Source organism: Peromyscus maniculatus, chromosome 15 (assembly GCF_049852395.1).
Source record: "Peromyscus maniculatus bairdii isolate BWxNUB_F1_BW_parent chromosome 15, HU_Pman_BW_mat_3.1, whole genome shotgun sequence".
Lineage (NCBI taxonomy): Eukaryota > Metazoa > Chordata > Mammalia > Rodentia > Cricetidae > Peromyscus > Peromyscus maniculatus.
Genome location: NC_134866.1, coordinates 75,967,499 through 75,991,893, shown reverse-complemented (window position 1 = coordinate 75,991,893; position 24,395 = coordinate 75,967,499). Strand labels below are relative to the sequence as shown.

The following is a 24,395-nucleotide window of genomic DNA, read 5'->3' as shown; positions in this document are numbered from 1 at the left end:
GACCCGGAATTTTTTATCAATCAGAGCGCACCAACCATCTAGACTTGGTGGCAAAGACACCATTGGGGTTGGGGTGGGGGGCGTAGAGGAAGAAACAGCTGATGCCTGAGCGCCTGCTTTTCCGTCTAGCAGAGGCTGGGGTTCCCCAGGCACGACAGGCGCTCGTGGGACAGCGCGCGTCCCGGCTGGATGCGCAGCCCCCTCGGTACCCAGCCCAGCCCAATTTCCGGGCGGCTCCGGCTGAGAGGCGGAGCCCGGACAGGGAGGAAGTTTGGTCATCTGACTCGGTGACCCGGGCACGGACGCTTCTTTCCCTGCAGCCGGGGCAAGAAGGCAGGTCGGAAGACCGCCGGGACAGACCTCGGAGCAGCCATGCGACGGTCCCCGCACCTCGTCCCCGGACTGCTGCTGGCGCTGGCGGCGCTGGCAGCGCAGGCGGCGCAGGCCCGGGCCCAGCAGGGACCGGCGCTGTGGCCGTACCCGCGCTCCGTGCAGATGTCCCCGCAACTGCTGAACATCGCCCCGGACAAGTTCCTCTTCGTCCACGGCCCCAATTCCACCGCGGACCCCTTCTGCTCGCTGCTGCAGGAGGCGTTCCGGAGGTAAGCAGCCTCACCCGGCCGGGAGGGGACCTGGGGCAGAGACGGACCACCAGGCAACCTACCTGCTCTCACAGGTTTGCAAGACGGCATGGCAGGTCTAACCAATGCAGACCGAAGCCCGAGGCTTGACCTGCCCATGCTGCTTCCTGCGCACCCTGGGTGCTCAGGGTCCCTGATCTGGGTGCAGGATAACAGTGGGACGTGCAGCTTTTAATCAGTCGGTTTGTTGACCTCAGAAGGGCAGTTGAGATGGCTCCGGAGATAGGGAGGGAAAGGTGGCTCTGTCCGCTACTGTGAGCCGCCAATCTCCAGGGCTTAGGTAAGGACCTTTTGAGGGCCCGAGGTATTCCCCAGTGTTGACTGTCGCTTTCAGTTCCATCCTCCCCATATGTGGCAGCAATTCAGATGTCGTTCATCTCTTCTCTTTTTTTCTTTAAGTGTAGCCGAGCCTCCGTGAATTTGTATACTACGAGCTTGGAGGTAATCGCAGACACTGAGGACATGGAATATTGGTGTGAGCCCCCAGTGCGTGTACTGGAACCGAACCCAGGTCCTCTGTGAGACCAGTAAGGGCTCTAAACTTCTGAGCTATCTTCCCCAGCTCTGAAAAAAGTCCTTACGCTGGAGCGTTGTGGGGAAACCCCTTCCGTCCAAACTGTGTTCCATACCTAATGTTAGGTATTCAAATCTCAGTGCTTTTAAATGGCTCTTCGATAAATAACCGCGTTTCTTCTTGTTCCTCACCACTCTGGCTTCTTCCCCTCGACTAGGTTCCCTAAAACCCTTTGCCTTATTTAGCGCTTCATCTTTTACAGCCCTCTCAAGCTCTGCGGAAGAGGGCACCGAGTGCGCCCCCAGGCAGGCACCCCGCCCGCTCACTCACGCATAGCCAACCGTATTGAGTGCAGGCTAGGTTGCATTTGGAGTGATGCTTGAATGTGCCATCTTCTGCCTGCCCCCTCAGTGCGAGACCTGTGTGGGCGGGACTGCTCCAGGGAACTGTAATTGGGTGCCAGTGTGCAGCTAGCTTGCGTTCGCTCTCACATCTTGTCTGCGTGGTGAATTCAACTATAACTTAATTTTGCCCGGAGGAAATGCAACACCAAGTTAAGGATGGGTGCTTTGGGCTTGCGGTGCCGAAGCTTCTCCTGAAGAGGCCTGGCATTGCCGGCAGAAACAGCAGTGCTCTCGGCCACAGAAAGGCTCCAGTTTTGCTTACCATTTGTGGAACTGAGAGGGCATTACCACCTTATTTTGGAAGCCTGCTCTAATGAGCTTCTGGGGTTGAATTGCTAACAGGTTAGAATGCTTGTGGTCCAGTGGCATGAAAACGTTAAACCCAAGTGGCTGGTAGTATTGAGATATTTAGGATCTTAACTCAGTCGCTAGACTGGACAGCTTTTAAAAAGAGCTTGCTTGCTTTCGGGCTGACTGTAAAGGTGGAGTTTCCTTCCGCCTCGGTAGGAGCTTGAGCAGGCGTTAAGTTACTTGTTAATGGATACAACAGTTACAAGGGCTTGAATCAGCTGTGAGGTGGTTTGAAAACAGGCTTGGCATCTCGAAACAAGTGCAGGTAATTAATACCTGAAGGATTTGCCCAACTAATTTGTGGCTTGTATGAGAAGCAGCTAGTAATTGCACCTGGCATTGTTTGGGACGTTGTAAAACATGGCTAACCTTGAAAGCATGCGGCTGGGGCCGAGTAACTCCGGCCAGCATGGTAGGGTTGGGAGTCTCTGGAGATGCAGGGGTATTCGGGGAACTCTGGGTAGTGCACATTCACACAAACTGTTCAGAACTCGGTGGCTTCTATCATGAAGAGTCCAAGCCCCATCACAAACAATGCTGGTCGGTGAGGTTGCTTCTTCGGCCCCAAAAAACTACTAAACAGAAGGCACTGTTTTGTGTTCTGGTTTTGTTTGAGAGAGGGTCTCACTCTGAGGCTGGCCTCAGGTAGACCAGGATGACCTCAAACTCACAACAGCTTCCGTCTCCTTAATGGTGAGATTAAAGGTGTGGACTACCACATCTGACCCGGAACACCTGTTTTAAAAGAAGAGCTTCAATCCTTTACTTAACTGGAAGGCTAGCTAGCACCTAACTCAGACCTCAGATCTTAAAGCTGGCTAGGGGTCCCTCCCCCGTCCCATCCCACCCCAAACTGGGAGGGCCTTGCACATATTAGACAAAGTTGTACCACTTGAGCTACACGGCTAACTCCTTTTCATTTTTTTTTTTGTTTTTTAATTTAAAAAAGGTATTCCTTTATAGCCAGGTGGTGGTGGTGGTGGTGGTGGTGCACGCCTTTAATCCCAACACTTAGGAGGCAGAGTCAGGCAGATCTCTGAGTTCAAAGCCAGCCTGGTCTCCAGAGTGAGTTCTAGGACAACCAGGGCTACACAGAAAAATACACATAAAATATGTTTGTCTTGAAAAACAAACAACAAAAATTATTTTATGTGTATGGGCATTTCGATTGCAAGATGTCTGTGCACCGTGTGTACAGTACCTGTGAAGGCCAGTTATAAATGGTCATGAGCCACCAGGTGGGTGCTGGGAATTGAACCCAGGTTCTCTAGAGGAGCAGCCAGTGAGTACTCTGAACTGCTGAGCCATCTCTTCAGCCCTAAGTTTTTAATTATGGTAAAATACATGCAAAAAATTTCCATGGTAACTTTACAGAATATTTATTCATTTCTCTGTGTGTGATGTTTTGCCTGCATGTGTGTCCGCGCACCGTGTGTACAGTACCCGTGGAGTGTGAAAGCGCTTTCTAAATTTCCTCCTACGAATCTCGTCTCAGAAGGTTTGATCTGAAGCTCTGGACCTGAGGATTTCCAGAAAGGTCCCCTAAGCCTGGGTTCTCAACGGTTCTCAACCTGTGGGTTGCAACCATCAGAAAACATATATTTCCGATGGTCTAACAGTTAGCTGCCCTAACAGTTCTGAAAACACCCCGAGAGATTTGAGAGTTGACTTCCGTGTCTACTAGCAAGCGCAAACAATCGATTTGGTTCATTGCTGACATGGATTTCTCCCACAGATACTACAACTACATTTTTGGTTCCTACAAGTGGCATCATAGCCCTGCTAACTTGGGAGATGAACCCCAGTTACAGCGACTTCAGGTCACCATTACCCTTGAGTCACAGTGTGATTCCTTCCCTAATATATCTTCGGATGAGTCCTGTAAGTACCTATGATAAAATGTAGTCATTGTGGGAAACTTGTAAGTTCAGGAGGAGGTACGGAAGGAAGGAGAGCTCCCCTGTCCATCACCCCAGCCCACGGCCGTCTCAGGTGTCCGATATGTGTGTTCGCAAGCAAATTTTTTTCATGGATACAAACATTAATATGAAAATGGGAATAAAGCTGAGCATGGCACTTGGGAGGCTGAGGCAGGAGGATTGCAGTGAATTGAAGCTAGCTTGGGCTAGGGCAAGACCTTATCTCAAAAAAAAGAAAAAGGACACAGAAAATGGGAGTCTCTGGTCATGTGGATTTTGACTTCTATTTTTACATAACTATTATGTATTCTTTGGTGACATAATTTCTAATACCTCAGTATTCCACCACTGTATGGTTGAGTTAGACTAATCTTCATTTTTGAGGCTACACTATTTCTTTTGTCTTTTTTTAAAAGATTGTGTGTGTGTGTGTGTGTGTGTGTGTGTGTGTGTGTGTGTACGTGTACATGCACACACTTGCCTGTAGGCACTCACAGAGGGCATGGGAGCCCTTGACGTGGAGTTGCAGGTGGTTGTGAGCCACCAGCCCTGAGTGCTAGGACCTGAGCTGTGGTCCTTTGGAAGAGCAGCGAGTACTTTTAAGTGGTGAGCCGTCTCTCCGGCCTGGCAAATTAGAGCATCTTACAGACCAGACGAGGCTGCCCACGGGACTGTATCCGCAGCCTGGGGCATACCTTCTCTGCAAGGTGTGCTGGCTGGCAGTGGTGTGGAATGAATGCCACCAAGGAATCAGGGCCACAATGTGAAGAGATGGAGCAAGAGTGACCCCTGTACCCTTGGACTGCTCCTCTACAGGTGGCCAAACACCCCTGTCTCCCCTCCAACACAGAGGAGCTCGCTTTCTTTTTTGTAAATTATGTTGTTTATTAGCATTCTATGTATTCATTTATTTACTTTTGTGTTTGAGTCAGAATCTTTTTTTTTTTAATTTATTTTTATTGTATGATCACTGGTGTTTTGCCTGCATGTGTGTCTGTGTGAGGGTGTCAGAAGTCCTGGAACTGGAGCTACAGATAGGTATGAGCTGCCATGTGGGTGCTGGGTATTGAACCCAGGTCCTCTGGGAGAGCAGCCAGTGCTCTTAACCACTGAGCCGTCTCTCCAGCCCCTAGATGAGCTTTCTTAATATACTCCTCTTAGCGTTGTTGGATGTTTCCTGAATCTTTGTCTCTTTAGGGGCCCACCACACAGCTCCCCCAAAAAATCACACATGGAGGCTTATTCTTAATTATGAATGCCCGGCCTTAGCTTGGCTTGTTTCTTGCCAGCTTTTCTTTACTTAAATTAACCCATTTTTCTTTTGCCTCTGTCTGGGCTTTTCCCGTTCTCTATTCCTGTATATCTTTCTTTCTTACTCCATTGCTGGTTGTGTAGCTGGGTGACTGGCCCCTGGTGTCCTCCTCCTCCTTTTCTCGCTTCTAGATCTCTCCTCGCCCAAATTTCTCCTATTAATTCTCTCTGCCTGCCAGCCCCACCTGTCCTTTCTCCTGCCTTGCTATTGGCCATTCAGCTCTTTATTAGACCACCAGGTGTTTTAGACAGGCACAGTAACACAGCTTCAAGGAGTTAAACAAATGCAACATAAACAAAAGTAACACACCTTAAAATAATATTCTCCAACACCTTAGGAAAATAGTTTCATTTCTTTTCAATTCTGTAGCTGTCCTTGGGAAAGGAATAAGTAATTAACCAATGCTAGCCATATGAGTTTAGTGGATAATGGGCAAGTAGATGCTATAGGAAGTAGGTTTTGCAGTCTGAATTGAGCTAGAAATGGCCACTGCACAACCAAGGACACTTTACTGTCCATTACCATCAGCAATATAGACGACCCATTGTAGAGTCTAGAAAATAGGGTGCACTGAGGCTGAAGAGGGAGTTTTTAAGTCAGCTCTGTGAACAAAATTCTCAAAAGGAAGCTTCTTACGGTAAGTGTTTAGGAGATTCACCAGCATCACAAACGCAAAATCCCAACCCCTCTATTAAAAATAAAGACAGGCATACCCTGAGAACTAGAAATGAAACAATTTCTCCTGTAGAGAGGTAGCCACATACACCAAAGACATTTACTTGTAACCAAGAGTTATAAACAAAATGAGCTCACTGTCAGCTGGTAGAGGACTGGCTGAACAGAGCGATGTTAATCCACAGACAGACAGACAGACAGACATGCAGAACTTACCAAAACAAACTGCCGAGCTGGACAAAGGAAGTTGGACAGTGTGGAGGGGAATATACCGTTTATACAGCAACACACAGGAACATGCAGATAAAGAATGTTTTATTTTTTCACTATATGATGGCCCAGGAAAAGAACTAATAGGGTTTCATATGGGGGAGGTAGAAGGAACTGGGTGAGCATCTCAAGTGTTTTAATTATTGATATCTTTATAGCTACCCTCTAAAACAAAGAAATTCACAGTGCAAATAGGTATAGAAGGAGATAGTTGAAAAGTCAAGACTTCACCTCTTACCCACCCCTATCACACACAGAGGAGAGTCCCTACCTGATCTACTGATTTGGTTTTAAAATTCTATAACTATGTCTGAATACTTAGCAGGTAAATCTAACTCAACTGGATGAGTTGAGTCAGGATCCTTTTAACCATAAGCCCGACCTCAGCTATTTTGGGAAAAAGGAGGCCTCTTCAATTGCACTCACAGTAGCAGAAACAGTTCTAAGTCTGGCGTTCCGCTCACTCAGCACTGTGGACCTGTGACGAGAAAAGCTGTTCTGGTAGAAACCTGTCAGCTGAGCATGTCACATGACTGACACATCTTGTCCTTGCCTGCCTGCCCCTGTCTTCTGACAGTCAGGAGGTAGAAGGCGATGACCCAGTGCAGGTGATATGATACTAAACCATTATGCTCCAACCTCCAGTGCCTCTTCTGCGGTACAGTCTGTCCCCGACGCTTCAGCTTTTGCTGTCTGTACCCTCTGTGCCCACCTTGCCCTGGCTACGCTGAGACTAAAATTACTGTTGGTCAAACTTAGGCAGAGTCTGATTCCAAAAGTTGAAGGGTAAGACCCTCTTGGCCCAGCCCAGCCAACTGGAACTCTATACTCTTTTGGGTGTTTTTGTTTTGAGACAGGGTTCCTGTTTAGCTGGCTTTGAACCTGTGACCCTCATGCCTTAAGCCTCCTGAGCTCTGAGATTAAGGCCAGTTCCTTTCCACCCACCATGCCTGGTTGGAGTCCCATTTTTGATGGATGTGGACTTTTTGTTTGTTTGTTTGCTTTTTTGTTTGTTTGTTTGTTTGTTTTTTCCGAGACAGGGTTTGTCTGTGTAGTTTTGGAGCCTGTCCTGGATCTCGCTCTGTAGACCAGGCTGGCCTCGAACTCACAGAGATTCACCTGCCTCTGCCTCCCGAGTGCTGGGATTAAAGGCGCGGCGCCATCACCGCCCGGCGGTTGTGGACTTCTTATTGAGTGGGATGACACGGAATTTAGGTAAAGGGAGCTAGAAAGCAAGTCTTAAAAGGCGATTTCAGATGACATCGAGGGGCGGGGAGGTAGGACAGATGAAGGAGAAGTGGAGGGAACTTGCCTTGGGGGAAGTAGAAAGTATGGGTAAGGACTGTGAGTACTGAGGACTGTTTGCGTTTCTGATCTGGCAGTTCAGACCTGAGGAGATGAGTGGTGGGTGGTGGGATGGATGCCCAGGGGCCTGGCTTGAACACCTTAGCTGCCTGGCCTACGGCACTGGGATTCATCGAAGTGTGTGAGACTCAAGGTCTCTGGGCTGGTCAGGCTGGGACATCTTGAGTTGAAGGAATCTGAGTGGGGCATGCTGGAGGGAAGAGAAAAAAAATGGTGTGAAAATACCCATGGTAAATGAGGAAAACGGACTGTGCATCACTCCGGGATTAACCAAAGTTCACCAACTCTACCCCACAGATTCTCTGCTTGTGCAAGAACCAGTGGCTTTCCTCAAAGCCAACAGTGTTTGGGGAGCATTACACGGTGAGTTCTGGGCAATTTCATTGTCTCCAGTAGAGGGATATTATCATATGTTGCTTTGTAAAATCAGGCACAGCAAATCTATGCCACCTTGGGCCCCCCTTCTTTATTTCCTGTGAAAAACTAGCCGATCACTTAGATTCCTTCAACCCGAGATGCCCCAACTTGAACCCCAGAGACCTTGTGTCTCACTCACTTCAGTGAATCCCAGGCAGCTAGGGGTTCAAGCCAGGCCCCTGGGCATCCTTCCTCACACCACTAATCTCCTCAGGTCTGAACTGCCAGATCAGAAGTGCAAACGGTCTTCAGTACTCACCGTTCTTATTTACTCAGACTTCTTACTTCCTCGTTTGACCTTTTAAACATCTGAGGGTGGGTGTTTATTCAGAGCATCGGACACTTCACTCATGTGACTCTTAACCCTCAGGGTACAAGGTGACGGGCTGTCCTTGCATGTGGTAGTCAAGGCTCACGTGGAGGAAACATGTTTTTCCATAGAGAGATACAAATAACAATAGTTACAAGGAATAATCTGAAGTAAACTCATTCCCTATTCACTATACCTGGGAGAAGCACAAAAGCATGATCCCAGAACAGTTCTGTGAAGAAACAGAGGTCACAAGACTCTTGTCTTGCTTTCTTGGAGTGTTCTCACAAGCACTCAGAAATCTCATCACACGACTCCATTCATGGACCGGGTTCCAACACTGGGCTGTAATACATGACTCGGTGGCCACGTTGGTTCAGCTTTGGTCTGGGCTCACCAATGCCTTCTTGCCACCTTCAGGAACAGGTATCTGTCTTTCCCAGTTTCCTCTGCCTGTGGGTTTAGAGCCCTCAGCAGGTTCAGAGGAGCCCGTGAAAGGGACGCGTGCTACAGACAGGTGCGAGGCAGGGGACAGAGGAGATTGCTGCATTTTAGAAAGTGTGGATGTCGTACTTGCTTTAACTCTTCGCCCTGTGGTCATGAGCCTGTTTGGACGTTACTTTCAGTTCAGTTTTTCATCTTGTAAATAACACAATGTCTTTTGCTTCCCCCAGGTTTAGAGACGTTTAGCCAGTTAGTTTACCAAGACTCTTTGGGGGCTGTAAGTATTCCTGTTGTCTTACTGAACCTGGATAGACACTGCTGTTAAGATGTCGCCTGCCCAGCTGTCCCTCTGAAAGCTGCTTTTCCCAATATATTTATCTTACAAATTTCCTGCATTTTCTGTATACGGATTCTTCCTGCTTGTGTGTCCTGCTTGTATGTCAGCAAGCCAGAAGAGGGCGCCAGATCTCATTACAGATGGTTGGGAGCCACCCTGTGGGTGCTGGGAATTGAACTCCATCTCTGGAAGGCGGCCAGTGCTCTTAACCTCTGGGCCATCTCTTCAGCCCCTGGTCTTAAATTGTTATCCAGTACTTGTATATAGTTGTAGTCTTTGTTGAACTTGAGAAAAACATTCCAAAGCTCATCAAAAATTTTCTTCTTCTCCTAGTTCACCATCAGCAAATGCACTATTACTGATTCTCCAAGGTTTCCTCACAGAGGAATTTTAATTGATACATCCAGACACTACCTGCCCATGAAGACAATTTTAAAAACTCTGGTAGGTAATTGCTTTATTAGATCCTTGCTCTTCCAGAAGATCTGCCCCTCAGGTTCCTTTCCTCAGTTATCTCTTGCTGTCTTGTAGGCTGGAGTGGGAGGACTTGTTTTTCTTAAGTCTAAACACTGCCTGGCTCCCTCCCTGGGGAAGAATGTTTCCCCCTGTGAAATGGCGGCACCCTGAGCGGATCTCCTCTGTGTTTTCACAGACTACATGAATTTGGCCAAGGCTGTTAAGAGAATTTTTTTTGTTTGTTTTTTTTTTGTTTTGTTTTAAATATTTATTTATTTATTATGTGTACAGTATTCTGCCTACACACCAGAAGAGGGCACCAGATCAAAGTACAGATGGTTGTGAGCCACCATGTGGTTGCTGGGAATTGAACTCAGGACCTCAGGAAGAGTGGCCAGTGCTCTTAACCTCTGAGCCATCTCTCCAGCCCCAAGAATTCTTTTGTTTTAAGCCAGGACCTTGGTATGTAGCCCAGGTTGCCTGTAAGCTCCTAATCCTCCTGCCTCAGCCATGGGATTATCTAAGTTTAGTGAGAAAGGCAGTTTGATTTTTGTTTGTTTTTTGGTTTTGGTGGCTTTTCAAGACAGGGTTTCTCTGTGTAACAGCCTTGGCTGTCCTGGAACTCTATTTGTAGACCAGGCTGGCCTCGAACTCACAGAGATCCTCCTCCCTCTGCCGCTCAAGTGTTGGGATTAAAAGTGTGCACCACCATGTCCAGCAGAGAAAGGCATTTTTAACACTGCCATTGGCCAAAGTACATGCTCGAATTCTTCAACCCGGGGTCTAGACATAACCTGGAAAAATGGCTAAGTCACTCTGGCTATTGTTTTTTTAAGATGACATAGAAAGGAGCCAGGGAGTGGCTTTTCCCCTTTGGAAATGTTCTAGAAGAATATGGAAGCTTGGGGTTGTGAGTGGGTAGGAAGGAGGTTGATCATAATCATCTTTTCCTGGGAGATTTTCATTGCTTTGCCCCCAACCACCACCTGCCAGCTGCCTCCCTAAGCTGCTTAAACTTTTTAGAAGACTACAGAGACCTTTCATATAGTCTTTCATCGAGAATATATGAATTTAAAGCTTATGATTGAAATTTTTTAAATATGTGTTTCACTTCCTTAGAGCTTATATTTGCCTGATTCTCCCCATTGGAATGCCTGATGGGTCCAGGCAGTGGGTGACTCAAAACACCTTACTATTAGTTTGTGTCTCCTATTAAAAGAAAGAACACATCTCAAAATAGCTTCAGTGCAAGCGTCAGGAGCAGGAAGCTGCTAGCATGGGCCCCCAGTCTACCTGCAGGGCAGATTCCTTGGCTGGCTATGGTACAGCACCCAGTGGGATCTGTGATGTAGTTCCTTGTTCCAGCTCCTCAGTGGCCGTCAGCCTGGAGCTGTTCTCTTTCCTCATTTCGGAAGACTATGATATTTTAGAAAAGGACATACAGGCCAGTTACTTTTAGAAGCTATCTTAGGTCATCTGTTTTTCACCCGAGATTCAGTTCCTGGGGCAAGCATAAAGCAGGAGGGGGGCTGTGTTCCCAGAGAGTGTTGGGTGGTACGCTGTCTCACTACGGGTAATGTGGGTAATGTACACTCGAGCTGGCTGAGATGTCATCCGCCACGCTTCTCCACCGTAAAGTTAACTTTAGGGTGTTTTGTGTTGATCAAGTTGACCCTGTGGAAGAAACTGTGGGACCATGTAAAACCCCCGTATCTCCTCGGTGCTCACTTATAGCTGGTCCTTGCCTAAGTTAGGAGGTTGTTGCTTTGACCAGTCACCAAGTGGTGATTTCCCTAATTCCAGCATTTTTAGCGTTTACTAGTAGTAAATTACCCTTTATAGCAAGGCAGAGCATCCCTTTTTCATCTGAATACTCATTATTTTGTCAGTCTGGATTATCATTTTGCTTCATGGCTTGTAACCCGTTAACCCCCCTGTAAAAAAACATCGAATTGGCCTTTCTGGGGCCATCAGAAGCCCTTTCAGGCTGGTTTGCTTGTTTTTGTGAGATGTCCCCCTCAATCCCTCTGTACTTTTGGGCAGGATAGCCCAGGCTTACATAGCCTGGTCTCAGTCTAGATTCAGGCTTGCTTTTTTTTTCCCCCCAAGGAACCCTTTCAGTGGCCAGTATTTCAAAACCCAGATTTGGGCTGTAGGTGGGCATACCTCCTGACTCTGCAGACAGCTGGGAAGTGTACCTGTATGTGTTCAATATATGTATAGGAACACGTGTGTGCATCTTTCTCTGTGTCTCTCCGTCTCTATCAGGGGTTGGTTAAGTTGTTGCTGTGGCTCAGGAGAGGCGGTGGTTAACCTTTGTAAACCACAGTTAATCTGGAAGACTTCTGTGATTTGAAAAGATGTAAGGATTTTTTTTTTTTTCAGCGTCAGCAGGGCACCAGTGGGGTGTCCTCAACTCTAGTTCAGTCCTGATGCTGTCAAGCTGGAGATAGTGTCAGATCCCAGAAGCTGACGTCCTCAAGGCTACCCCTCTCCCTTCTGACTTTAGATGCCAGACACAAGCTCCAAGAGTTTTTAACCTATGCCTGTGATATTATGGGAACCCAAAATACCCCCTCAAGTTCCAATCATTTCCTAGAGTGGCTGTCAGAACTTAGAAACCACCTGTCATTGTATTATAAAGGACATTGCAAGGGCTGGAGGTGCTCCGGGTTGGAGTTGGGGAGCAGGGCTCCCTTGCCCTCTCTGGGCCCATTTCTCCAGGAACCTCCCTGGGTCTGGAGATGTGGAAGCCCCTGAAGCCTGTCCTTGGGGGTTATATGGAGTCTTCACTGCACAGGCGTGGCGAAATACAAGCACCACGTGGGATGTGATGGGACAGAGAGGGACTGAGCGAAGCCCAGAAGGCCCGCAGCATCAGCATCCTTTCTCCTCTGTGCAGAATTCCCTCCCTGCAGGCCACACACAGCACAGGGCCCTCCTGAAGGAGGAGGCTCTCGGGACCCACTATCAGACCAGATAGGTCAGAGAATTTCGTCAAGCCCAGCTCCAAGACAGGAACTCCAGCAAAATTGGTGCCTACGACCAGCGTTGGGGGAGAGAAGCCCTAATTTCTACAACCTGCATTGGGAGGGAGTTAGGAAGCAGGAGGCATGCGAAAACCCTGAGAACATTTATCACAACGTCACGGCCCTCTGTTCGGGAACACACACATGCATTGTTGCATGCTGCCTTACAGCTGTCAGGGCGGAGTGGCCGCAGCAGAAACCTGGCCTGCAAGTTGAAATATTTACCATCTGACCCTTTATGTGAAGTTTGCAAACCCCTGGTCTGTATTAAAAATTAATGAGTTATATTAGTTTATATTAGTCAATCCCAGTTACTACTACTTATTTGTTACTCCCTTCTCTGGCAGTAAAAACCCTGTCATCCTAAATGTCCCCCAACTGCCATCAGCCAAGTCCCTTTAGCCCCAATACAGAGAAGGGAGGCTATACATTTGTATCATCTGGTAGCACAAATCTATCCTGTTTTTTTTTTTTAAATCCTTTTTAGAATCAGTTTTAAGGAATACACTGTAGTTTTATCCTTTAAACTACAGTTTAAACTACAGTGTATTCCTTCATGGAATACATTACATTCAATATACCAAGGTGCCCAGAATTTCTCTAGGCATTTGCTTGGCGTTATATTGAGTCTATAATGAATTTCATTTGCCAAGGTTATCATATATGTTTCATATATGATAGACCATATATGCCTGTATATATTCATATAAGCCAGCTTACACTTTCATATATGTGGAAAGTGTAAGCTTTGATAATCACATAATAAATGCTTTGTTTCTTCTGTACTCCACTCCCTAAGAAGTCTCAGCCTCTTCATCCCCTATTCCTGGCAGACCCTGAAGTAATGATAAATTCATAAGCTTGCTCTCCTAGGCAGCAGTATCACAGCTTCCTATATACAATGTGTATGCTCTGTGTGGGGCTTTAATAGAGGTGTGCCGACTTGACTACATAGGAGTTTATACGCTCCTCATTCTTTGCTAAAAATGAACTATAAAAAGAAGCACAAATTGGAAGCAATCCCAGTGTAGACAGCTACAATCTGGACTGTCTACTCCTGTGGTACCTAATTCTTCCCGTGTTTGCTTTCAGGATGCCATGGCTTTTAACAAGTTTAATGTTCTTCACTGGCACATAGTGGACGATCAGTCTTTCCCTTACCAGAGTACCACTTTTCCTGAGCTAAGCAATAAGGTGAGTCATTCATGTCATCTGTGTACAAAAATCCTTGGCATAGTAGCAATTGTAGCTTCAATGGTTTTCTTATAAAGGGAACCAGTATGTAATTATCATTTTTTAAAGAAAGATTTATTTATCATGTATACAGCATGTATGACTGCAGGTCAGAAGAGGGCATCAGATCTCATTACAGATGGTTGTGAGCCACCATGTGGTTGCTGGGAATTGAACTCAGAACCTCTGGAAGAGCAGCCAGTGCTCTTAACCTCTGAGCCATCTCTCCAGCCCCTGCATCTTGTTTCCATAAATCTTTTTGTACTTGTTACAAGTACTAATAAGACCGTTACTGTAAGTGTTATTATTAATATAAACAGTCTCTGGGAGCAGCATGCATATTTTAAAAGCTTGATGTAGAAGATCTAAGCAATTCATGTACAACATAGTTATGATGTTCACTCGCCTAACGGTATATTTATTTTAAATAGGTTTGGAAACATGTAAATGACCTACTTTTCTTCCCCTCTGAAACACAGAAAGTAGGACATTTTAGAGATTTGCTTTTTTTTTTTTTTTTTTTTGATATTGTAAGGGGGCGGGGGGTCTCAGGCCCGGTGTGGTGGTGCACACCTTTAGGGGCAGGAGGGCCTCTGTAAGCTGGAGGGAAGCCTGGTCTACATAGTGAGTTCTAGAACAGCCAAGACTACAAAGAGACAACTCATAAACAAAACAAAAGCCAGGGTCTCCTCCATCTCAAGGATGCCTTGAACTTGCCTAGTAGCTGAGGATGACCTTGAAAGTGGACCCCTTGCTTCCTCCCAAGTGGTAGGATCACAGGCATGTGCTACCCCATTGGGGGCATCTGGGGTGAGTGTTCAAATGGACTGCTCTAGAGCCGTGGAGGGTGGGAGGTCAGCCTTGGGTCTCACCACTTAATCTCCCTATAGTGGAGAATGTCATCGGACATCCAGAGAAGCTGCGTGCCCTGTCAGCACTCCTGTTTCTGGCCACAGTTCTAACTCTAACATGTATTTGGGCTGAAGGTTGTGGCAGTGAGTCGCTGATGGGGTGGCTGCTTCCACTCTACTTTCTTATGCAATTTCTAGCGCACAGAGGGACAGAATAGTTCACGTGGTACCCGGCTCCACCATCAGTGTGTGGGATAGAATTGTCTGGGGTTGAATTCTGCTGTCACCTGCAGACACTACTCTTCCCCCCACCCGCTATTTTAAACCAAACTCCAGACTTATCTCACTTGCGCAAAGACTTGGTTTTATCTAGTCAGCCGTCAATGCTCATATTTACCTATGTGTCTTTTCTTCTTATGGTCCATGCATTATGGATGTTAATGTGCCTGCTAAAATGCCCTTCTTTTCTTCTTGTAAATTATTGTTATTGAAGAAACCAGTGGAAACTGGTGTCCTGTCTGTCTCTGCTGTCTTGGTTTTGTTGGTTACATTCCACAGTATCATGTATATGTCCCCTGTATTTTGATTTGGGGTTCAGAGGTCAAGATGATTTCCACAAGCTGAGCATGCATAGCCTATATTTTGAGACAGGTGCCAAACCTTATCTTCCAATGGTCCTTCATTATTACTTACAACCAGTGCTAACTCTTCAAGCGACACAAAGAGACTGAGTTAATAGTTAAACACAACTGAGTTACCTATTGTCTGGGGTTGAATTTTTAGGTGATATTAAAGAGACTGAAAGACAGACGCCTGTGTTTGTAATAACGGGTGAGTTTGGATTCTGAACTTGACGTGGGAAGTGTTTACCAGAGTTTCACTCTGGAGGCAGACATTTTGCTTGTTTTGATGTCAGTTTCCATGAAGTTGAAGTAACTGTGGACATTCTTGAAGCAGAAGGCACTGGCAGTCCCACCAGTGAATCTTGAATTCAATGGGCAGAAATTCACCGTCTTTATAGATTCCTACTCGGAAACCAGAAATCATCCAGTGTTAGGCGGGACTGTTTACTACCCTGTGGGAATAGAAAACTGGCCGGCGGCGGCGGCGGCATGCAAATGAATTGTTTATGGTTTCCAGGACCAAACCCATCTCGCACATCTTAACTTGAATATTACAGGGGAGCTATTCTTTGTCTCATGTGTATACACCAAACGATGTCCATACGGTGCTTGAATATGCCCGGTTCCGAGGGATTCGAGTTATACCAGAATTTGATACCCCTGGACATACACAGTCTTGGGGAAAAGGTAAGGAGTTTGTTTCACGGGTTGAAAGGGGGCATTTGAGATCCTTTGTCTCTTAATAGTTTGGTAGTTTTGTTCTTAACTTTGGTTTGTGCAATGGCAGCAGGAATGGCACAGATTTTTGTGTCCCTTCTGAGTCACTGTCTGGGTACTACCTCGTGTGTCAAATTTGGGGAAGCAGAAAACTCGATTATAAGTAGAATGTGATAACTTAGTTCCGTTTTATTGATTGGCATGTTTTGAGGAGAGCACAGAAAGGGAACGGCATGAGGAAAGGCATTTAAAGAGTGTGTGGTGGGAACAGAGTGGAAAGCTTGCAGGAGATGCTACAGGTGACGATAAAGAGTGGACTCTGGTGCCAGCCTGGCTGCATTCGGACCCTGCTTTTGGGACTTGGAGAGTAAACCTTGGGTAGGTTAGCACTTCACCTCCAGTTTCTGAGCATCAAATAAACAATAGACAGCACCCAACCTGGGACCTAGCATTTATAATTGTTCAGTACTTAGTGATATCAGGGTAGACATGGAAAACAAGGGGAACTGAGTCTGGGAAGGGCTTCATCGAGGGAGGCCCATACAGTGGGGGGCTTCGCCAGCTCGCCCTGGGAACCAGTGCGAATTTCTGAGTGGAGAAGTAACATGAGGGGTCACACGTGGGGAAGACCTTTGTGAAAGGAACAGACGAAAGAGAAGGACCCTGGAGGTCCCCCACGGGGAGGGTCAACACGGGCTTGAAAAGGAATGAGCAGACCCAGAAACATCCTGGAAACACATTGACGGAACTCGGTAACTGACTCCAGGAAGAGGATCCACAGAGCTTGGTGAGGCCGCCCACAAGCAGACCTGTCAGAAGCCAGAGAAGAACTGGGTTTTTTGTTAGAGCACATTGAAAGGCAGCTAGGGTCTCTATTTGTACTGAGCAGGGAAACTGAACTATGTATTGAAGCACCAAGAAAAAGTTTGAGAGTCACTGCTATTTGAAGTGGGTAAGACCTCAAAGGCTGCGTAAACACAGCAGAGGGAATGAATGGAGGAAGCAGCTCATGTCTTCCTGGGGAGAAACTGCTAAATGAATCTTGGTAAATGTGGTTGTCTTTTCTATACAAAATTTCCATAGCTTCAACAACAAAGTCCAGATGATCAGGTTTACAGTGGTTTGTTATGATGGTATCAGAGTGTCTCATACTCAATAGAAACAGGCTTTGAATCTTATCTTTTCCCAGGCTAGGGCTATGATTGAGTAGACAGAGTCCTGAAGACTCCCAGGCCCCAGCAGCCACACAAACGCAGATGCTAGTGTGTTGTGTGCTGAGCTGCTCTTGGTGGGTTAGTGTGTCAAATGCATTTTGATTATTGATATTTTCAACTCGTGGAGTTTATTGGGATCCAACACCAGTGTAAGAAGAGGACCATAAAGATGTGCAAATTTAGGACTTTGTGATTAATATCCTCATAAAAATAAATCTTTGTATTTTCTTCTAGGTCAGAAAGGCCTTCTAACTCCATGTTACAGTCAAAGAAAGCAAACAAAAAAGGTTGGACCTATAAACCCAATTCTAAATACAACTTATACATTCTTTACCCAATTTTTCAAAGAAATCAGCAGTGTTTTTCCAGATCAGTTCATTCACTTGGGAGGAGATGAAGTGGATTTTGGATGCTGGTATGATAACTCTACACCTTTTATTTTATTTTTTTCCTTTTATTTATATATTTTTTTTCTGTTTTTGTCCTTGAAGTGTAGATATACAGAACCCACATTGAAAAAGGGAAGACTGGGGGGTAACACCTCTCTTTGGAAGGGTTTAAACAATTCCTGAGATGGTTAGTTATTAGAGAATGTATATTTGAGAGGTCCAACAAGGTAAAAGCTTAGGAAGAAGGATCAGGGCAGTGGCTGGGCATGGTAGCTCATGCCTATAACCAAGGTCAAGGGCAAGCCTGGGCTACAGAGTAAGACACTGACTTGAGAAAAAATAATACCAAAATCTATAACCAGTCTTGGTGGTACATATCTAATTCCCTTACTTAGGACAATGAACATGGAGTATTGGGAGTTCAAGGTCAACCTGATTATAGTGAGACTGTTTCAGAAAACCTAAAAGACTAAACAGGGAAGGATGTTAAAGTCAGTCCTTAGCTTTGTAAAGGGCGAGGATGGGGGAGTGGTACGGGAAAGCCTTTCTAAGAATGGGAAGTCATTTCTGGAAAAACTACTTGGCATTAGGAAATTAAGGGAACCCATAATCAAGCACTTGGACTTCCTTTCAATACTTGAAGGTCTGTCTAACTGATGTTCTGAACACATGCTGCTGCTTCAAGTAATAGACTGGGCACATCCAAATGTTTATAACATTTCCATCTCTTTTATTTAAGGGCATCAAATCCAAACATCCAAAATTTCATGCAGAAAAAAGGCTTTGACAAAGATTTTACAAGGCTGGAATCTTTTTATATAAAAAAGTAAGTCATTTGAAAGCCTATCAATGCTTTTGTACAAGTTGAAGCTATAACTTAGTTCTCTGCTTTTTCATTTTCTCCACCCCTTCCATACAAAACTGGAGCCATGAAAACCCACTCAGGAAGGAAGTGCTGTACACTGTTTTCTTTAAAACAGCGAGCATTTTGCAATAACTACTGAAATAGAGGGCGAAGTCGTGTGTCTTGAGAACTTGGCTCCATGTCCTGGCTGCCTGCAGCCTCGTCACTATCCAGGCGCTGCAACTCATCCCATTTGTCAACTCTAGAGCGGCTCTCTTGATGCATAACGCTGTGGGCACAACAGCCAGAGATGCACACGCCTGTTTGGTGCATTAGAATGACAGGCAGTTAAAGTCCTCAGCTGCAACAGCCATCCCCAGCCTTTTCTAGCAAGGGAAGGGACTGGCTGCTGCTGTGATAGACAGTCTAGACAGGACAGTTCCTAGGTCTGACTGGGCAGTGCGGCTCTACTGGGAATCTGCACATTTTTCCCATAAAAGGACCAGAGCCCTGGGCTTCATGAACCATGTGGAGTTGCATATGTTAGAGAGAGAGGATGCTTTGCGGATTCAGAAATCATTCTTAGCTTGTCAGCCATAGAAAAGGCTGCAGACTGCTTTTCCAGGCTCTGCTCTGCTCTATCCATTTGGAAGACTCGGTTCATTCTGTTCCTTTCTACTTATATTTTGTGTGGTGTCTTCTTTCTTCCAAGTGTTCATTGTTGCCTAACTAAATATCTGTGCCAGCTAATAGTTGAATGTTATTGACGTGTCGTGACAGGTTAGGTGACCTGTGGGTCTCGACCCCTGTAAGATCACTGGAAATATCAGATATTTACATTATAATTCATAACAGTAGCAATATTACAGTTCTGAAGAGGCAACAATAATTTTATGGTTGAGGGATGGTTGGGGGTCACCACAACATGAGGAACTGTATTAAAGGGCACGGCATTGGGAAGGGTGAGAAACACTGTTGTGTAAAGATGTGTCACAAGCATAGGGAACAAAGCCCAGTGTCGACGCGGTCTACCCTGAGCTATCTCCATTCATGTATGGCTGAGTTTCAGAAGCCACAGTGAAATCCTGGAGTGTAATTAGAAAGAAGGGCGGATACATCCCTGAGGAGTTAGGGGCAGGACCTAAGTGTTCCAGTAGAGGTCCCGGAAGTGATTGGAGGACTTCAGAATTACACTGTTTAAAGTGGTGATCTATAAGATAGAAGGGGAAGCTTCTATATGAGGAGGACAGAAATACAGACCAATATTTAAAAATTAAGTTTTCCATATAAGAGGGAAAGACATGTTTTATCCTGAGCATGGATCACTAATCTTAATAATCTTGCCTGTGGTATTTTAAGGAGGTATACTTTCTTTGGAGGGCAGTCTTGAGTCAGCAACACATATTTCAGGTTGTCTTGAGGCTGAAGGATTCTTTCCATTTCCCGTGTTCCTTAACCTTTTCCTATCTTTCTACCCTGCTCAACTATGCCACTTTAGCTGGTTCTGTATAGCTATATTATATTGAGATACAGGAACTCCAACATGGCAAGCCATTCGTGGGAGAAAACATGCATGTTTAAGAGTGTTAACTTTGTGATCTTAAGTAATGGTCAATTTTTTCAATGCTAGGATTTTGGATATCGTTAAGTCCTTAAAGAAGAGCTCTATTGTTTGGCAAGAGGTTTTTGATGACAAAGTGGAGGTAAGAACTGTGAAAAACTCCACTCAGGGCTGGATGGCTTCGTGGGTAAGACCGCTTGCTGTACCAGCCTGAGGACCTGCTTTAAGAGTTGGATGTTCAATTTAGGATGGGTGGAGGAAGGTGGGGGAGGGCCCCAGTCTTCACTGCTGAGCTTTGCTATAGACAGATAGGAGAGGAGGCATTACCTTCAGCGTGTATCTACTGGAGACCCTACCAGGTCCAACAGACAGCGCCTGTCCAGTGGTCACGCAAACCAAGTCATCAGCAGGAGAGGGATTGGTGGAGGTTCAAGGGAGAGACTAATCAGGATGCGTTATATACATATGTGAAATTGTCAAGAACACACTTGAGAAAAGCCAGCATGGCCGGGCGGTGGTGGCGCACACCTTTGATCCCAGCACTCAGGAGGCAGAGGCAGGCTGATCTGTGAGTTTGAGGCCAGCCTGGTCTACAGAGTGAGTTCCAGAACAGCCAGGGCTATGCAGAGAAACCTGTCTCAAACAACAAAGCCAAGCATGGCCTAGTGTGCACCTGTAACCCAATACTGTCAGGGCTGGGACAAGAAGGTTGCTGGGACTTGTTGGCTCCAGCATAGCTCCAGGTTCACTGAGACTTTCTTAAGGGAATATGGTGAATAGAGCAGGATGGTAAGCCTACCTATACACATGTGTGCATATATTACAGTATGTACGGTGATTAGAGCAGGATGGCAAGCCTACCCATACACGTGTGTGCATATATTATAGTATGTACGGTGATTAGAGCAGGAGGGCAAGCCTACCCATACACGTGTGTGCATCCATCACAGTGTGAGGGCACAGGACTCCATTAGAATATGGACAACTCACTGTCTCCTTCTCATTTCCTCCAACTCCTGCTCTCTCACAAGATGAAGTATTTTTGTTTTTAGGAGCAAAACAGACAAATGAGCTTTTTTTAAAAAAACATAGTGTTCAAGTGGTTTTAAAATGGGTCAAATCCATATACACTTTTAAGATGTCTTTTCTTCCTGACAGAATTATTATTTATTTATAGTGGATCTCACAAGCCCAGTTACCAGGGTTACCTCTCTGGGGAGCTGGTGATAGTGTCATGGTTCCAAGTTAAGTAGAACATTAGCGTGGTGGGAATGGGATCAAGGTGCACATCTTACCCTGAGTTCCTTAAGTCTCGGAGGTGTTAGAAGTTAAATGTCCAGTTTTAAGGGTTGATGAAATCTGAAGAGCTATGAAAACAGTGAGTGCACAGCACGTGGCACTGACTGTTAGGAACAAGAACGAAGGCTGTATGATTTTTTTCTAAGATCTCAGAAAGTTAGGTTTACTACTCCTAATTCCAAGGCCTAAGGACTGTACTCACTAGACCTAACGCCGCGGTCACAATCTGCACCTTTAGCTCCAGCGGGACACCGTGGTTGAAGTGTGGAAGGGTGAAGAGTATTTAGAGAAGCTAAAGGAAGTCACGTCATCCGGCTTCCGGGCGATCCTTTCTGCTCCGTGGTACTTAGACGTCATTAGCTATGGGCAAGACTGGAGAAACTACTACAAAGTGGAGCCTCTTAATTTTGGAGGTAAGCAAAACAGCCATCATTACTGCTGGCTCTCTCCATAACTTCCATTCTCTCCTCCCAAATCTAACCTGGATGCCTATTATCCGTTATGTCTAATCTTGGAGTTTATTAAAAATAAAGCTTTGGTATCATTTTAACTTCGGAAGGGACAATGTGCTAGTCTAAAAGAAATAAATATATAAGTAGTCCCCTTAGATTCTGCCTCTGTTTTCATGGAGTTGCTTTCTGTATCTGGGAGATGTTTGAGTGTGTTAACTTTGTAAGACACCTAAGTAAGATTACCATTTGCTTCTGTGGATTTCAGGCTGTGCAGTCCTGGGTTTTCAGCCACTTTATTAGCAGTTCTAATTGATACACTTTGTTTTGTTTTGTTTTGTTTTTTTGGTTTTTCGAGACAGGGTTTCTCTGTGTAGTTTTGCGCCTTTCCTGGAACTCACTCTGTAGACCAGGCTGGCCTTGAACTCACAGAGATCCACCTGCCTCTGCCTCCGAGTACTGGGATTAAAGGCGTGCACCACCACCGCCTGGCCTACAGTTTTTGTATATCAGTCTTTAGCTTACAAATGATGTATTACTAAAGTCTCAAAAGTAGTAATTCACTGAAAATTATAACTTTCTCTAGAAAGCATTTTGAGGATCAAAAGTAATAATTATAAAAAATAGTTCTTAGATACTCTTTTTTGTTTTGTTGTTCAACACCAAGGAATATAAACCAAAGATAAGTATAGTGGTCACAGTCCATTAAAATGAAGCTAATACTCCAACTTGTGTTATTGGCACACCACTCAGAGGACCCTATGCAAAGGGTCTCCCCCTGACTCAGCACAGTCCTCTTTGTCTGCTGACCAGCACTGAGCCCGGGTGGGAACAGAGGAGGGTGTGAGCAGGTACCCTGGGATGACTATGGAAAGGAAGCCAATGTTACACAGCTTAACTTCTTTCCCTTCAACCACGCTAATGCAGGGTCTGAGTTGGAGGAAAAACTTGTCATTGGTGGAGAAGCTTGCCTATGGGGAGAATATGTGGATAGCACGAACTTTACTCCAAGATTATGGTAAGGAATTAAAGGGATGCCACCTGACTTTAAGGATGCCTGGGCTCTTATTCTCTATGTAAGTAGGAAAGCTCTAAAGAATTTTCTTAAGCAGATGACTTAAGGGAAAAAAAAAAAAAAGAGAGAAACCTAAACTGTCTTGGGGGACACATATTTTAAATTTCAGGCCTCGGGCAAGCGCTGTTGGTGAGAGACTCTGGAGTCCTAAAACTGTCACTGACCTAGGAGACGCCTACAAGAGACTGGCGGCACACCGCTGCAGAATGGTCAGGTGAGAGGCGCTCATTCAAGTCCAGCACTCAGCGTAACTGGTGTCTTCAGCTTTTTGCTTTGCGATAAATCAAAACGTCACCTACCGAGTAGGAGTCGTGATTTACTTGGTAGAAGTTGTACATTCATTGTCGCAGGGGAGAAAGTAACACCTGTAAGACATGTTTTAGTGTAACTGCCGTCTTAAAGGAGTTAGTAGCTTAAATTAGAATAATTAAATCATTGCAGAAGCGGGGAGGATCTGCTAAAGTGATCTGAGATGGGAGGGCCACCGATCTAAAACATCTTTTTTGTTATCTGTCAACAGCCGGGGCATAGCTGCACAACCTCTTTTCACTGGCTATTGTAGCCATGAGTATAAAATGGAAAGGTGAACAGAAAAGTCTACGGCATTCTGAACTATAAACATGTTGATTTTGAAATCATGTAAAATTAATATTTGTTAGGCGGTTTTTTTAAAATAAATCATCTTTTTATTGATTGAATCTCTACCTGTATCACTCACTGAATACTGGCATCTTTTATGTGAGCAGCTTAAAAAATAAAAGGAAAAGCTTTGTGATTCCATTCAAAGTACTCCAAAGGGCCGCATGAATGCCTTCATCGTTGTGATGGTTTAACTGAGAAATGGTGGGCTAGAAAGAAGGCTCAGCATTTGAGAGCATTTGCTACTCTCACAGAGGCCTGAGTTCAGTTCCTGGATCTACATGGTGGTTCACAATCATCCATAACTCCAGTTCCAAGGGATGAACATCCACTTCTGACCTCCACAGGCACTGGGCACACACACTGCACAGACATGTATGTAGGCAAAACACTCAAAGGAAAACATGTAAAAAGAAAAATTTAAATGAGCATGCTCCTCACAGGCCCAGGCCTTTGGACACACGGTTCCCAGTGGGTGGTGCTATTTGGGGAGGTTTAGGAAGTTCATCACTGGGTGGACGGAGAGCTCACTGCTGGCCCTACTTCGAGTCTGCACTCTCTGCTCTGTGCTTGAGGTTTCAGGTGGGCTTTCTCAGCTTCTGCTGCCTGTGTCCCTGCAATTATGGACTCTCCTTTGGAACCTTGAGCCAAAACCAACTCTTGTATGAGCTGCCTTGGTCAGGTCATTTTGTCACAGCCACAGAGAAGTAGGGATCCAACCAGGGCACACAGTTGATGTGCACTGATAGCCAAGCACATCCCACAGAGCATTAGAATGGCAGCACCAACGCCATGATCGACATCTTTTGTTGAGTTCTTTCCATATCCCGAAGCAGTCATTTACCGGCCACTGAACGAAACAGCATCCGTTCTTACTGGGAATGGAGCAGGTAAGTGCTTTCCGGGCATTTCCAAGGACCTAAAGCACTTGGGCCACACCACTCCTCTGGTTGAGCAGAGTACTTTGGTCCTGAGGACTCATGGCTTGATACGTAGAGAATTCTAAGGCAAAAGTAGCTGAGCCTGATGTCAGCGTTCGAAGCACAGTTGAATATCC

The 24,395-nt window shown here is 45.6% G+C and overlaps 2 protein-coding genes across 8 annotated transcripts in view; one reads left to right on the top strand and one right to left on the bottom strand.

The window, feature by feature from the left end:
• On the top strand, positions 1 to 23,397 carry Hexb (hexosaminidase subunit beta). The gene is made up of 14 exons (XM_006985758.4): positions 1 to 602; positions 3,646 to 3,791; positions 7,749 to 7,814; positions 8,853 to 8,899; positions 9,293 to 9,403; positions 13,537 to 13,638; positions 15,709 to 15,838; positions 17,317 to 17,497; positions 18,211 to 18,297; positions 19,946 to 20,018; positions 21,414 to 21,588; positions 22,552 to 22,642; positions 22,809 to 22,913; positions 23,220 to 23,397. The coding sequence occupies exons 1-14, from the start codon at positions 373 to 375 to the stop codon at positions 23,284 to 23,286; spliced, it is 1,611 nt and encodes a 536-aa protein (XP_006985820.1). The 5' UTR covers positions 1 to 372; the 3' UTR covers positions 23,287 to 23,397.
• Positions 23,363 to 24,395, bottom strand: part of Gfm2 (GTP dependent ribosome recycling factor mitochondrial 2) — a 38,026-nt gene continuing 36,993 nt past the window's right edge. For all 7 annotated transcript variants that reach the window (XM_006985759.4, XM_042261669.2, XM_076552096.1 and 4 more), the window contains one exon: positions 23,363 to 24,395. In XM_006985759.4, coding sequence (XP_006985821.1) covers positions 24,258 to 24,395 — 138 coding nt within the window. In that variant the 3' untranslated portion in view covers positions 23,363 to 24,257.